This window comes from Serinus canaria, chromosome 5 (assembly GCF_022539315.1).
Source record: "Serinus canaria isolate serCan28SL12 chromosome 5, serCan2020, whole genome shotgun sequence".
Taxonomy (NCBI): Eukaryota; Metazoa; Chordata; class Aves; order Passeriformes; family Fringillidae; genus Serinus; species Serinus canaria.
The window spans coordinates 25761699-25776144 of NC_066319.1; the positions used below are offsets into that span (position 1 = coordinate 25761699).

General features: G+C 38.9%; 2 protein-coding genes across 4 annotated transcripts in view; one reads left to right on the plus strand and one right to left on the minus strand.

Moving 5' to 3' along the window:
• The window catches only part of MAPKBP1 (mitogen-activated protein kinase binding protein 1), a 529170-nt gene that overhangs the window by 248511 nt on the left and 266213 nt on the right, over window positions 1-14446 (plus strand). The gene's annotated exons all lie outside the window — the stretch shown is intronic.
• The window catches only part of SPTBN5 (spectrin beta, non-erythrocytic 5), a 96207-nt gene that overhangs the window by 77763 nt on the left and 3998 nt on the right, over window positions 1-14446 (minus strand). For 2 of the 3 annotated variants that reach the window (XM_050975224.1, XM_050975222.1), the window contains exons 3-13: window positions 14241-14348; window positions 13149-13229; window positions 12532-12648; window positions 9565-9732; window positions 9258-9377; window positions 8421-8578; window positions 7321-7549; window positions 3825-4456; window positions 2694-2832; window positions 1089-1321; window positions 481-634 (exon numbers count right to left, since the gene is read on the minus strand). In XM_050975224.1, coding sequence (XP_050831181.1) covers window positions 481-634; window positions 1089-1321; window positions 2694-2832; window positions 3825-4456; window positions 7321-7549; window positions 8421-8578; window positions 9258-9377; window positions 9565-9732; window positions 12532-12642 — 1944 coding nt within the window. In that variant the 5' untranslated portion in view covers window positions 12643-12648; window positions 13149-13229; window positions 14241-14348. Of the gene's footprint in view, window positions 1-480; window positions 635-1088; window positions 1322-2693; window positions 2833-3824; window positions 4457-7320; window positions 7550-8420; window positions 8579-9257; window positions 9378-9564; window positions 9733-12531; window positions 12649-13148; window positions 13230-14240; window positions 14409-14446 lie in introns of all 3 variants that reach the window. The other variant, XM_050975223.1, reaches the window with a different exon arrangement.

The window sequence follows — 14446 nt, forward strand, 5'->3', positions numbered from 1 at the left end:
GGACAGGAAACGTCAGCACAGCTCATTCCCCACCAGCCAAGAGAAAAGAGTGCCTCCTGCTCTCATGCAAACATTTCTGAGAGCCCCATGTCTGATCTTTTCACCACTTCTCTCTTTACCCTCATCTCTCTTGGACAAGAAAAGAAGGTGAAAAACACAGAAACTAGCAAACTTTTTTTTTCCCATCAAAAGTCAGCTAATATGGAGCCCAGTGCTTTCACAAGAAGTCCCACTTCTACTCCAGTATGAAGCATATTCCTTCTCTACCCTTTCCTTCCTCTCTTTGGGAAAAAAATGCCTTCTCTATACATTTTTTAAAAATGCCAAACTCTAAAACAAGATGAGGATTATTTTATCCTTAAGATAAGGATTAGTTTGACAGCATTCTTATAAGTGCTGCACTGACTGAACTGAAAGACATGGATGTTCTAAAATCTTGCTTTAATACATAGACAAGGCATCAGCAGCAAAGTAAGATACCTTGTTCTTCTGAATGGAGGCTGTGATCTGGCTGACATCTTTCCCTAACGTTGTCATTCTTGCCAGCTTCCACTTCTCAGAGATCCACGATTCTTCCTCTTTGCAATCACGGAAGAATTCAAAAAGCTTCAAAGCCTCTTCTAGCTGAGATTTCCTGAACCAAGGAAACAAACAGTGTGTGACTGTCAGAATTAAGATTCCATGAAGACAGTGGTAGATTGATCAAAGAAATATTTAAAAATTGAGAATTTGAATGCCTTTAGTTCCTCTCTGTCATATATGAATTTATTCATAGAATAAGACAAAAGAAACAAAAATAAACAAAATTACATTTCCTTCTTTCTCCAGGAGATGACGAGATAACCATTTGCTATTCAGACTTCTCATAAAGCAAGTTATAATAAATGCTGAGAGGGAGTCTGTTCTTCATCTATGAAAGTGAGTGATCCTTTTACAAGTGCAATCAAGACATTCGAGTTGTTTTTGTTTTGTCTTTATAAGTGGAGAAAAGACAAAATTTCAAATGCTGGGAAGCCGTGCCTTCTCATTAAAGAATGGCACATTGAGCATCCTACTCAGGAAGAACAGAGCCACAAGCACAGCCCTACCGTGACTTGCTCTGAGCTGTGAGGTTCTGGTACAGCTGACGAAGCATCTGAACTTTTGCATAAAGCAATTCTGATTTAACTGTGCTGTCCTTGCTGATTTCTGCTGTTCTCTGGGTGATGTGTGTCAGTCTGTCATCATAGGAAGAGATCTGCGTGTCAATCAAGTTGTGATTCTGTAGCAAATCTACAACTTCAAGGAGCTGCTTCCCACAGTCCTGGGAATTCACCAGCACCTACAAAGTGAGAAGATAAAAACCAAACATTTTCAGAGAGTCCATCCTGGGTCTCAGTGCAAAAAATCAGTTGAAAGATTCCTGCTGTCTCTCATAGCTTCTAAATATCCTAGAATGTCAGACAGGTAAAGCTAAAAACCTGCCTCTTTAGAGAAATTATTTTTTTTTTCAATTCCAGAAGCTAATGGCAGCAATCCAGAGTTTCGATCTGCTGCAGTGAAAGTAATGGGCTCATCAAACAAGCATCTGTTTTTGCACCTAAGATATTTCTTCTGATTAGGCACTCAGTGTCTCAGGATTTGTGGGTGCAATGAATATCTCTTTGCTATAGACCCAGCTGTAGGCAGATTGATTTGTGAATCAGTCTGTATTTGAAGAATTCCACAATATCCCATTCTATCAGATGCTCTAACTGCAATGTTCTTTCATTTGAGGAGCCTACTTGTCTATGTAAATAATGAGAATAAGTACTCTAAAGTACTTATTAATTGGTGACTGACAAGAAGTGCTTATCAGTCTGTCTTCTTCCTAACTGTATCCATGGATACAACTATTAATCCTAGGGTACTACCTCTCCTTACCAATCTTTTCCAAAATTCCCAGACTATTGCTGTTCCAACCACACTTTTACCATTAGATATTCTTTGCCTACTAATGCTAGGACAGACATATGTATAACTTAGAGATAGCTCTTATCTTTAATTTGAAATTCACAGCTTCATATAGCATGCTGACTCTTACAGCTTGGGTACAAAGTAACCTGTAGTCATGAGGATTTTTCTGTCTTCAAGGCAAAGAATACATACATCCTTCCATGACAAAATCAAATGAACCCAGTTATTTCTGAATAGGAAGAGTTTGTGCTTTGACACTCTGATAACACATGGAAATTCTTGCTAAAAGCAACCACTATGCATTTACAGTAGAACTTTCCTTTCTCATGAGCTCATATACCTGTAAGCCTGAGCTAATTCCCATCTGTAAAATTACTGCAGGAACTTTCAGAAGCTAATTCAGAAGAATTAAGTGGAATGGAAACAGGAGGTGTGTTTATTCCACTTTTGCTTTTGCACTCGTAAATTTAGAAAATATTATTTCACATCTTTATATTACCATGTAACTTGAACCTGTAGTATATCCCATATAATAGGATTCCTGGCTTTCTGATGAGGGAAATCCCCTCTAGCAAAGCCTGTTTTCCCTCCTGTAGTTATCTGTGATGATGAACCAAAATGCTCAATTAGGCATCTAGGTAAAAATTGTGTCTTTTTTCTGTAGCTGATAGACTTATCTCCTGTTGGCAGCAGCCAGTCCCTGGGACATGGGGACACACATTGGCAGCACTGCAAGCTGTCTGCTGCTGGCTCAGTACCTGCAGCTCTTTCAGCTCCTCTGTAATGGCATCTATGTCCCTCAGGAGGCCCAGAATTTCCTGCATGGTTCCCAGGGATTGTTCTCGTCTCTGCAGCTGATCCAGGAGATCCTGCCATTGCTTTGAAATGCTCCTTTGCCTGCAAAGGACAAGCAAGAAATTACCAGTTTGGACCAAAGACCTTGGGCATCACTGAAGGATTCTCAGTGCCTGCAGCTTTAGAGGAGCTAAATGAGCACACATGACTCTTGATATCAGTGTAAGAGGACAGGCCAGAAACACAAAACTGGTCAAAAAAAGGTATTGCAGAAATTTTGACTAGCACATCAACTGTCATTGACTTCCTAAAATTTAGACATTGTGTTTAAGGATGTTCATAAAACATCCTTTTGTTTGCTACAGTGCTTTTTCTTGATAAAGTGGAAAGGCTTGGAAACAAAGAAGTGCTTTTTTAATGGGTGCTTGAAGTAAAACATTAATCTAAACCATATAATGAGTTACAATCTGATCTCATAGTTTGATTTACTCTTTTTAAACTGTTTTTCTGAGTTTTCACAGAGGGTCTTGATTTTGTCTGAATTTATAAAAGCATTAAAATACCATGAGAGAAGTTATTTGTATGGCATTTTAAGGTACTCACAGACCAGGTTATGTAATAACCTGAGACAATCAGAGAATGTATAATTTCTAAGTATTTGTTCCAGAATGGAATTAATCTAAGAATACCATGCCTTAACCAATTCATATCTCCCCAAATTGCAGACTGAAATAGAAGTATGTTGATTTGGGAAAAAAAATAGTATCTCTCTAAGCATTTTTTGATGGCAGATAGCATATTTGGTAGAAATTGGTAGGTGTATTTTCATATATAGGAAAAATACCTTAAAATATTTTTCACCCCAAATTGGTCTGAGGCTTTGATCATTCAAGGAAAAAAGTTAGAATTTTGAAGAAGAAGAAGCGTTTGTCATATCTGCTGAAACTGTTGTCAGGTACAAGAAATTCCTGACAGTTCTACTCATGAGGAGCAAAGATAGGATTCACAGTTATAATTAATCTCCTTCCACCACACCACAGAATTTTAACTAATATTGATCTCCACCACTACAGAGTTTCTCAGCCATCACTCACTTCTGCAAGATTTGATCTTTGCCGTGATAGTTCTCCTGGCTGATAACGGAGGCCATCTCATCCAAAGCTGTGAAGCGTTCCCTCCTGGGCAGCACATCTGCCACAATGGCTTCCAGCTTCTTACTGGCAGCCTCCATCCTGTCCACACTCTCTGGCCAGAAGTCCTGCTTCCCGATCACTTTCCTCATGTCTTCCAAGTAGGACTCACGCAGGGCTGCCTTCTTCAGGAACCTCTGGGCTAGCTGTTCCAGCCTTTCCAGCCTCAGCATCTCCTTTTGCAGGGCTTTTCCACGGCTGTGCTCGGACTTTTCCAGGACGATCCAGTGCTTTTCCACATCCTGCAGCATCTTCCCCTCTGGGGGCAAGTATGGCCGTTGGTTGTTGGCTCTCTGCTTGGTCCTGATGTTGAAGAGATGAGCTTCAATCATGCCCTTCTCTTGGTATTTGGGGGGTTTCTCCACAGTGCGGAAGGTTTTAAAGTTGGCCATGAGCAGCCACATTTCCTGAAGAGAGTTGGGGAAACGACGGTCATCCAGTTCCACCACCTTCTGTTTAATCCACTTCAGGAGGTCAGAGACCATCTGCTCATACTGAAGCTTCAAGTCATCTATCTCCTTCAGGAGGAACACAATCTGTGATGGGAATATAAAATGACAGGCCACATAAGAAACAGAATGAAGCATGGTGGGTGAACAGAAAGCAGTGTCTTAGCAGTCATCACATTTTTATACTGATGTGCTGATAGCTGTCACATCTAAGGCTAGGTGAAATGGCAGAACAGACTTCCATAAAACACAGAAAAATCAATATTATTTAATGTTTCATTTCAGTTTTTATTTAAGAAAACGTTTTGGAATAAACAGCATGGTTCACATTTTTTGTTTCACAATCAAAAAAAACCCAGATTTTTTTACCAGTCCCATTCCTCAACCCCAAACAATTCTAGGCTAATGCATAACTACACCCTTTTAACTTCACCAGTTGGGATTTAGGAGACCATCTGACAAGATCCTGGTTCTCTCACATACACACAGCAGACTGTGATCAAACAGCTCCTTCTCAATCTCTTCTGTTGGAACTATTTCTCTTTATTAAAATCACTAGAAAACATTTTGGACTTTGGTAAGGATGTTAACTCTGATTAAATATTAACTTTTCAAGACCAAGACATTTATCTGTTTCATTTGTGGCCTGACCTGCCTTTATTTCAAGTTCAGGTAAATACTGGAGCAAACATCTAGAATTAAATCCCTAATGAAATAAAAGGTGTTAGAAGTAAATCAGAATTTCTTTCCATTTTACATTTTTTCCATCTTTGTCTTTTAACTTTATATTATTTTTTTCCTCAGCCTAACTTAAAAAGATGCAGATGTTTACTCCTGCAAATGTCACGTTTAGTGCTGAACAATGCTGTCTGCCTCTATCATTCTCCTGAGTTTGCCTGCCCCTGCCAGGCAGATTAGTGAGTGGGATGGCACTGAGAAAAGACCCAGTCCTTCAAGTGGTAATCTGCTTTTGCTTACCAGAAAGTGCACTTGGCAATCACTAAGTGCTGCACTCTTGTAAGAGCACTAAAATAGCACCAACCTTTAGTGCAGGAAAAGCAGCCCTTGACATCAGGGCTCCCTTCTGAATTTTCTGCCATCGTATCCAGTTCCTGCTGAAAGATCCTAGCAAATGCATGTCTCACACCTCAGATGGGAGAGGGAAAGATTTGTCCTCCAGAGCTGTTTCTCTCTGCCATCCTGGTCACACACTTAGTCTGAACTGAAAGGCTTCCTTGACACATTCAGGCTTCCCTCCCAATCCTATTAGTAAATTCAGAGCCATCTATTTGAGGGGTCTAAGGGCATGAAGAGATTAACACCTGTTTCCTTCTCCTTCTGACTGTGTGTGTCAGAAATGCAGGAAGATGGGAATGCAACATTATAGACAGGCTAAAAATAGGGAAGAAGTCAAAGGAAGAAAAAGAAGCAGGTAAGTGGAGAGAAAAGAAATAATAACAATAACTATGAAAAATGGAAAAAGCAGTGGAGCACAATTAGAATTGAAAAAAGACAAGAAGAAGCAAACTGCTTATTCATAAAATACAAAAGTTATGGACTGCTTGCTCCTTACAGTTCCTCTAATACCTGCTTGGCGACTCAAGGACTATTGCACGTTTATCAAAAGATAAATAATGTTTGTTTGCCAAAATCCAGTGACCCATGTGTAGAGCTGTGAAGTCCTACTCTCCTCACTGATGCCCAAACCTTGACTGAATTCCAAGTCCTGCTCTCATCTAATGCATCTCTTTGGAGAACATGCTGCCCTAACACATATCAACCTAGAGTATCTCTAGTTGGAAGGGATCCATAAGGACCATCGAGTCCACCTCCCTGCTCCTTGCAGGACTACCTAACCCTGGGTTTTCTGAGAAAGAGCATCCTCCAGACACTCCTTCCACACTGACAGGCTTGGTGCTCTGGGGAGCCGTGTTACAGGATCATCTGACCCTTGACCCAGACCACATTTTTAGCTGACCAAACCCTGCTTTGCAAAGCCTTTTCACCTTGTCACCACCAGGGAAGCCTCAGTGTGGATTTTTGTTCCTCCCTCTAAGCAATGTATTCCCTCTCTCAACTGCACAGGCAGTTCTCCGAATCCAGATGTTCACAACACCCATCCTGGATGTGTAGGATTTCTGCTTCTTTTGTTTTGTCAAAACAAGAACAGACTTCTCTGGAGATAGAAGAGAAATTCTCTCAAGGGAAGTGGTCTTCAGAGGAACAACCACAAAATTCCTTTAGTTTTCCATCAGAGTGGTACAAGAAATTTTTAATAATAGCTCATTATTTGATGCAAGGTGAATTGTATGTAGAAACAGAAAAAAAACCCCTTAACTTAGCTAAATTTAACTTAGTTAAATTTAATAAAAAGTTATTAAAAGTTCAATAATTTTTTTTAAAATTCAGCCAATTTAGCTAGCCTTCTCTCAGTTTTATTTGGTGGTAGTTGTATTAAGTTGTTTTGGCTCCGTTTCATTTGTTTGCGCTTTTTGTTTGGTTGGGTTTTTTTTTTCATTTTCCACCTAAGGAGTTAGAAATAAAGGATGAGGATTTTCAAAGGAAATCAAAATCCAAGGTAGTTCCATAGAGGAAAGAGATCATCATTCCTATTAAATGACAAAAATGTTGATTAGGTCTGCTTTTGCCTAGTCTTAATCTTCTCCCAATATTATTGAGATCTCTATGGCTCAAGCTGCCTTGGAACCATATCTGTTCTCAAACAGAAACCGTGAGGACAAAAAGGGATTGATTTTCAGTGAGATAATTGCAACCCTCTTGGAGATCAGAGAGTGTACAGGTACAAGGTACAAGGCTTTCAGATGGCTGTGCCTTTTGACTAGGTTAAAATGATCCTGAAGTTGAGCTTGCACAAAACCCCCCCACACTTCCAAATTAAATTTAGCTTTACTTTTTAACCTTATATCTTTCAAAGATAGCAATGCACTTACTTTGTTAAGTCTCTTTTGTATTGTCTGGCCTTGTTTCAGTCTGGAGAAGTAGTGGTAATAGAGTGACACATAAGTCATGATGGATCTCTCATCTGGATAGGGCACTGCCACATCCTCAGCATCAAGCAGTTTGCTGATTCCAAACTCTTTCTCAGCAACATCAAAGGCATTGTTCAGGTTTTTAATGGGCTGGTCCTGCCTCAGTGAACTATAGTGGATAAGATCAGGCCTGGGCAAGGAGAAAAAGAGGGCATGGAGATGAAGGAAGATTTATGTTTGTAGTAAGTTCTTTCAGATCATAAACCATAAACTGTTTATGAGACTAAGTTAATAGTCATGTAACTGTTAATATTATGTGACATTAATGCTGGAATTACTTTGACCCTGAACTTCATTCAAGAGCATTGTCCCTTGCCCACATGGCAGGAAGAAAATTGTTTCCTATGAAATTGAATTACCACTCCCAGCAAATGTCTGCCCTTATTTCTCCACTTCCCAAAGCCCACAAGAGAGACAGCTGTGGGAAGGGAGGTGACTCCCAGCTGGGGAGGTTCCACAATCCCACTATGGTATCCCCTATAAGATATAGCAGAACTGTTGAGGACAAAGAAGTGTTCAAGGTTACCATAGGTGGTTTCTCTCTCCTGCTTTTGGCTATTTCCTTTACTCTTTTTCAAAGGGACAGAAAATGGAGAAAAAAAGAGACTGAGAAGTCGCTTACTCTCTATTACAATTGAACAGGAAGATACACATGCTCCAAAGTTCATACAATAAAACCACTGCCTGAAAGACAAATTTTAGAAAAAGAGCAAAGGGAACATGACTGAGGGGCTAAGACCAAATGGGCAGTACTGTTCAGATATGTGATATTCCCCTGGAAATTCAATATCATACCCAACTAAAGGAGCTTCCAAGCGGGAGCTTTTGGTCCTTTCTTCCAAGAAGAGAGAGAATTTAAGAAAGAAGAGTCTTCAGTGAGAAAGGGCAGAGAGTATCTGACAGTTTCTTGACAAAATCTTAATTCAGACCCTGGAACAACTTGTGTCAGAGCTAGAAACAGCAATGAGCAACTCTGCCTGAACTGATCCATCCAATCTTACCTGTGAGCATGTATGAGTGCATTGAAGGCCAGCCCATCACTCCAACTTTTGGAGAAGTCCTTCACATTCACATTGGAATAGCTGGCAGTTTTATGCTGGCACCATAGCAATAAGGCTTCATTGGCAAATAGAACATCAGCTCTACCTCCAAATTCCTCCTGTGAAGAGAACAGGGAAAAGAAAAATCAGTGTCAACAATATATCAAAATATTATCAGTGAGTTTACACTTATGTTCCCAAAGGCCACTTTGTTTTTACTTTCCAATTCACAGATCCCCTCAAAGTCATGACTTACAGACTGTATCAGTCATAAAGTTAGAAAAATTTAACGTGAAAATAGAAGTTTTCAATTTAAAAAAAAGTGAATTGAATGAATGCAGAAACTAATAAGGTGAAATGTAGGTGCTGAAATTTTTTAAATGTTTCTCTTCTGTAAGGTCTGCAGAAATAAGGCACAAAGGAAAGTTCAGTTTATTTGCATCCTTAGCTCTGAAATAGAACTCAGAAACAAAATATGATGTATTCAGGTCTAATGTTAGAATTTATTGACTTTGATTTCATAATACCTTTGTAGAACCTTGTTTTTCATGTTCTTAGACTAAATGTTAAATAATTTTAAAAAGCATGTGCTTCTTCAGAGCAGCATCATGGGATTCAAATCTAGAGAGAACTGTTGACAGAGAAATTCAACATGAAGTCAAAAGTCGGTAAAAAATTCGTGGATTTGTAGAAGAGGGTGAAGAACATGAATGTTCTTTCTATCTCCAAGTCACTCTTTTGTCCCTTTGAAAAAAACCCCACAATTGCACAAGCAAAAAGACAAAGACACAGTTTTACCTTATCAAGTTTGATAGATGAAATCTGAAATCGAAGTATGATGATCCAGATAAGGCCCAGGATTAAGGTTCTGTCACCATCTACGATATTCTCAGGACCAATCACTTTTACTTGTACCTGCTAATAAACCAGTATCTGTTCAGCATAAATATGCAATTTGATTTTTTTTTAAATAAAATCCCTGGCCTGTCTTCAGAGGATAATATGTTATTTCATACTAGAGGGGGACACTACAACGAACATGATGCAATAATTCATTAATAACATATATAAATTGTTGTGATCTCTAATACCAAGATTAACTTACCTTGGATTTCAGAAATGTGATGGCTTTGCTGTTGTTCTCTAGAAAATGCACTCTCATCTTTCCTTGGCTTGGTTTGGGCAAAGCTTCTCCAGAGAGCAGCTCCAGGAGTTTCATGAGAGAGATGCCATCTTTCAAATCTGTGTAAATATCTTCTATCTCAATCTTTACCTGTAAAGACCAGCCAGGCAACACAGACTCCAGCTTAACATCTGGCACAGAGAACCCTCTACTTCTAAAATGAAACAAACAACACCTTCTTGATGTTTCACCGAGTCTTCTCTGTGACAGTGCATATATCCACAGAGTGGTGAGTCTTAATTCAGAAAAAATGGATTTGCAGGAGGACTTACATTAATTATGAAAGTAGTCTGAAGTTAAAAAAACCCCAACAACCAAACAAAAATGTAAACCCACAATGGAGTAAAAAAGAAAAAAAGCAGAAGATTTTGAAAAATAAAAAACCTGAGCATTTTCAAAATCAACTGTTTTGGAAATGCTGACATTTTTTATTCCAATTCAAGTGAATCTTTGATTTCATCAGAATAATTCTATTCTGAGCTGTGCATTTCATTTAAAAGTTAAGCTGATAATCCCATTCAATGACTCATCTTGTACTCCATAGTCTCAACAAAGTTTGTCACGTCCTGCTTGGACCTGCACTACCACCCAAAGTGTCCATATTTTAGCCAGAGTCTCATACTACGTGAAAGCTTAGGATCATTTACAAAAATGTGCTTTATTGTGCCAGTAATGAGGTCACCCAGCGCTTAGGTGATACAGCATGACACAGTCTGTACTCTGACCCAACAAGAACTTGCTTTGGGTGTTTCCTTTCGGCCTTGTGCCACTTGCCATCCAGAAGTGACATTAAAGCCATACCCAAGAACAAACCACACCTAAGAATAAATTACCATGATTTTGAAATTACAGTAAATAATCTTTTTAATCAAAAAAAAAGAGAGAGAAAAGAAAGAGAGAGGGAGGGAGGAGGAGGAAGGGTGGGCAGAAGAAAGAAAAAGAAAGAAAGAAGAAAGAAAGAAAGAAAGAAGAAAGAAAGAAAGAAGAAAGAAAAAGAAAAGACAAGAAAGAAAGAAAGAAAGAAAGAAGAAAGAAAGAAGAAAGAAAGAAAGAATAAATAAAGAAAGAAAGAAAGAAAAGAAAAAAGAAAGAAAAAAGGAAAAGAAAGAAAGAAAGAAAGAAAAAAGCCATTATCTTTTTTAAATGTACAAGTTAAGGAATATTTACATGCTAAGGGGCGGAAAGGACAGGCAACAGGCATGCACCTTCTAATTTCTGATCAGTTACTAATTAGCTTAAGGAATCTTTTCTCCAGAGAAAGAAAAAAACCTCTGGAAGTGTAAAAAACAAGTTAGAGAGTGTTAAAATCTCTGCTGTGTATGGCACAAGGATTTACAACTTGCTCCACTGATTATCTCCATAAAAAAACCCCCCTGTTTAGTTGCCAGCTTTATTCCTTTTTGCATATTTAAAAAAACATAAAATTCTACCAGTGATATACTACAATTAAAAAAAGTTAAAGCTGTTCTATTCTGTGACACTTCCATAAACGAAGAATAGTCCAATTTGAATTTGTAAAAAGACAAGCTTCATGTATCTGCTTTATGTCTCACCCAGCTGTTGTTTTAATAGCTTTGTTGCCTTGTTCTTCTCCTAAAGATACCAGTCACAGATAGTTTAACAAATTCAATCCAATACCATCCTCAGTGCTAGACTTGAAGTAGTCAGCAGTATTGAGAACACTGCAGTGCCCTGTAGCATGATCCAATCACCTCAAGGTTTGCCTTGGAAAGCTGGGGCTAAGCTGCCAGGAAGACCCAGATAAGCTCTGTGCTGTCTCTACCGTATATGGCTTGGAAAGCTCTCACAGGCTTTGCTCCCCAGACATTTACGATACGTGAACAAGTACACTGCAGGAACTTCAGACTGGCATTTCTATCTCTGAACTTGAAAGCATTTTTAAAATAAGAAAGTATGTGTCTACAGCTAAACAGAACTCATTTCCTACACCATAAAACCTAACTTTCTGCAGGTGGCAAAACAAGAATGTGTTTTACATTTTTTTGCTCCTGTTATGAAAAATAAATTTGAAAGTTTGTTGTCCTCTGCAGCTGCCTTTGTACAAATCACAAACTTGAAACATTACAGTGAAAAAACCACATCTGGTACTGAAACACGGTGATGAGCTACAGTGAACCCAGTGGCCTGGTCCTGCTTGGTGTCCCCAACATCTGTTTTCATTAATATCTACTGCAGAGTCTAGAAAAGTGAATTGTTTTGGATGACATCATTCCTGTCTGTGCCACAGCTACATCATTCATGCCTGAAACTTTATCTGCAGTAACTCTGGAGCATGGAATATGCTGGCATTACCTTGCACACACATATTGACTGCACACTGGCTCTGAAGATTTTATGAACTATGAGAGCTACAGAAAGCAAACTGGTCTGTACTTGCATGGCAGTATGTCTGAAATTCCCAAAATTAAAGCTACTTTTTCAGATCCTTTGAGCAGCAACTTGAACTGAACTGATCAGGCAAAGCACAAAGTCAGAATTTTTGCCCAGTTAACTAAGAATTTAGCATTGCTTGGGGAAACCCTGACATCAGATAATTTAACCGTGACCCTGCAGATAATTTATTTACAGGAAAAAGAAGCAAATTAGGATTTTTCTCTGAGAAGATCACCAATGGACATCACAATAGGATGGGGTTATACAGTCTACAAAATGAACCTTGATTTCAGAGAGGACTGGTACCATGGACAAAGGAGACAGATGTGAGGTAGAAGATGGAGGATGGAGCACTCTGGTTAGTCAAATCCTTCCTTGCTTGCATGTGACAACATTCAGGAAAAAATACATTAAGAATAACATTAAAAAGTGGGTACAGTGTGTAAAAAAAAAAAAAAAAACAGAAAAAATCTTCAAATTGAAGGAGCTACCCACATTATTCCTGAAGAAGACGTTGTTCATCCAGTTGGTGAAGGTTTTCTTTTGCATGGACATACGCTGCTCCTGCAGCTTTTTGATATGATCTTTTTCATATTCCGTGCCCATGGTCACCTAGGAAGCCAGAAACCTCAGTGAGCTGCTGAGTGCTGAAGAGATCTGCCAGGCCACCTACAAAAACCAGTCACATGCCCAGTGCTTATAGGAAATCCAGCACCAACAGGTACAAGATTCAATACCACACCCAGTGTAGTACCTTCATTTCCTTTTGCTTGCACTTTGCACTTCAATTTCACCAACTTTATTTTAAGCTTGCTTGATCTCACCCTTTAAAAATACATCTCTAACTTCAGGATGAAAGATTAGAAAGGAGGAGTCTTGCCTTTAGGGTCTGTGACACAATAAGCTGGATTTCAGCTCAGCTGAATAGCTCTTTTGAAGTTACTTGGCTTACATTGCAAATTGTAACAGCAGAGGCCTTGCTGTTATGAAGTCAAGAAGATTATTTTAAAAAAGCTAAAAAAAGAAAAAAAGGGCATATGATTCATGGCTACAGACACTTTTAGTGACCAAACATCATCAGCTTGAACTACTGCCATAATTATAAATATTACCTGGATATCAGCCTGGCTGGGAAACCAAGAAACCTGTTGTAGTGATGGGAGAGGAGAGAGGTGTCCACTGCTGTCAACCCACTGCAAAGAGAGAAAAGAATGAAAAATTAAAACATCTGAGAAGCTGTGAGAGTGTGGAGCAGTTTGACATGCTTTCCAAAATTCTGTGCTTGTTTTGCAAAGGAAAAGTTCTTAACAGTTATGGGCTTTGTACCCACTTAATTCATAAAACATAAAATACTGAGAAAGAAAACTTTATCTGTCCTAGTATGAAAAGACAGCAACAGGGAACCAGCAACAGCAGCTACTGCAAATGGGAAAGCCCTTACCTGATAGCTTTCCATGCTCTGATTACTATTAAAAAACATTTGCCATTTTACAATATTAAGAGGTGTGGAAAGTGCAGAAGCAATGATTTGTTACTGCATTTTTTTGTTATTCCTTTTTGGGGCAGATATTTCTTAACCCTCAGAGCCTGACTTCCACAGAACAGGGACAGCATTGAAGCCTGGTGGCTCAGCAGCCACACAGGGAAGGGTCATGACTGCAGATGAAAGCCCAATGAAAACAAGAATTTTAAAAAATCTGAAATAGAACTATGGAGAACATTCTCTCAACATTTTCTTATCTTGTGGGCTAAGTTCAGCACTGCCTTCTTTCTCCATTTGAAGAACAGATATTCAAAGAATTGCCTTTTCTTGATGGAGAGGTGATATTAGCTCACTCCCATATAATAACCCATATCATAATGCCATTTCTGAGTTTGCCAAATGCTTCTCAGAACATCTGCAGGCTTCCTTTTTTTTTAAGGATTCCGTCCCAAACATTGTAGTCACCCTGAATAATGATAGAACTGGTTTCATTTAGGTACAAAGGAAGATTATTTGTTGAGCTACCGCCTCACATAACAGCTCATCTGTTTCATCAAGTTAGAAATGCTCCCTGCATGGGCAGATGGTTACCTAAAGGACACATCTATAATAGATTATCTGCATTTTCAGGATGCATAAATAGTGCTAGGAGCAACAACTAGTCATAGTGGTACATTACAAGAAGAGGAAAGATCAAAAAACATAAAAAAAATGGACTTACCCAGTTTTGGAGGAAGTCCTTTCTGACATTCAGCAGCTGGTTTTCCTGAAGAATGACTTCCACTGGACCCACTCCTACATTCACCTCACTGCTTTAATGCAGAGTGACCTTTGATTTCAGGAACAGAGACCAAGTATTTATGATCTACCTATGAACCTCTCATCTGATCTGAAAGAAATTAACCCATCAGGACACAATGACTAAAC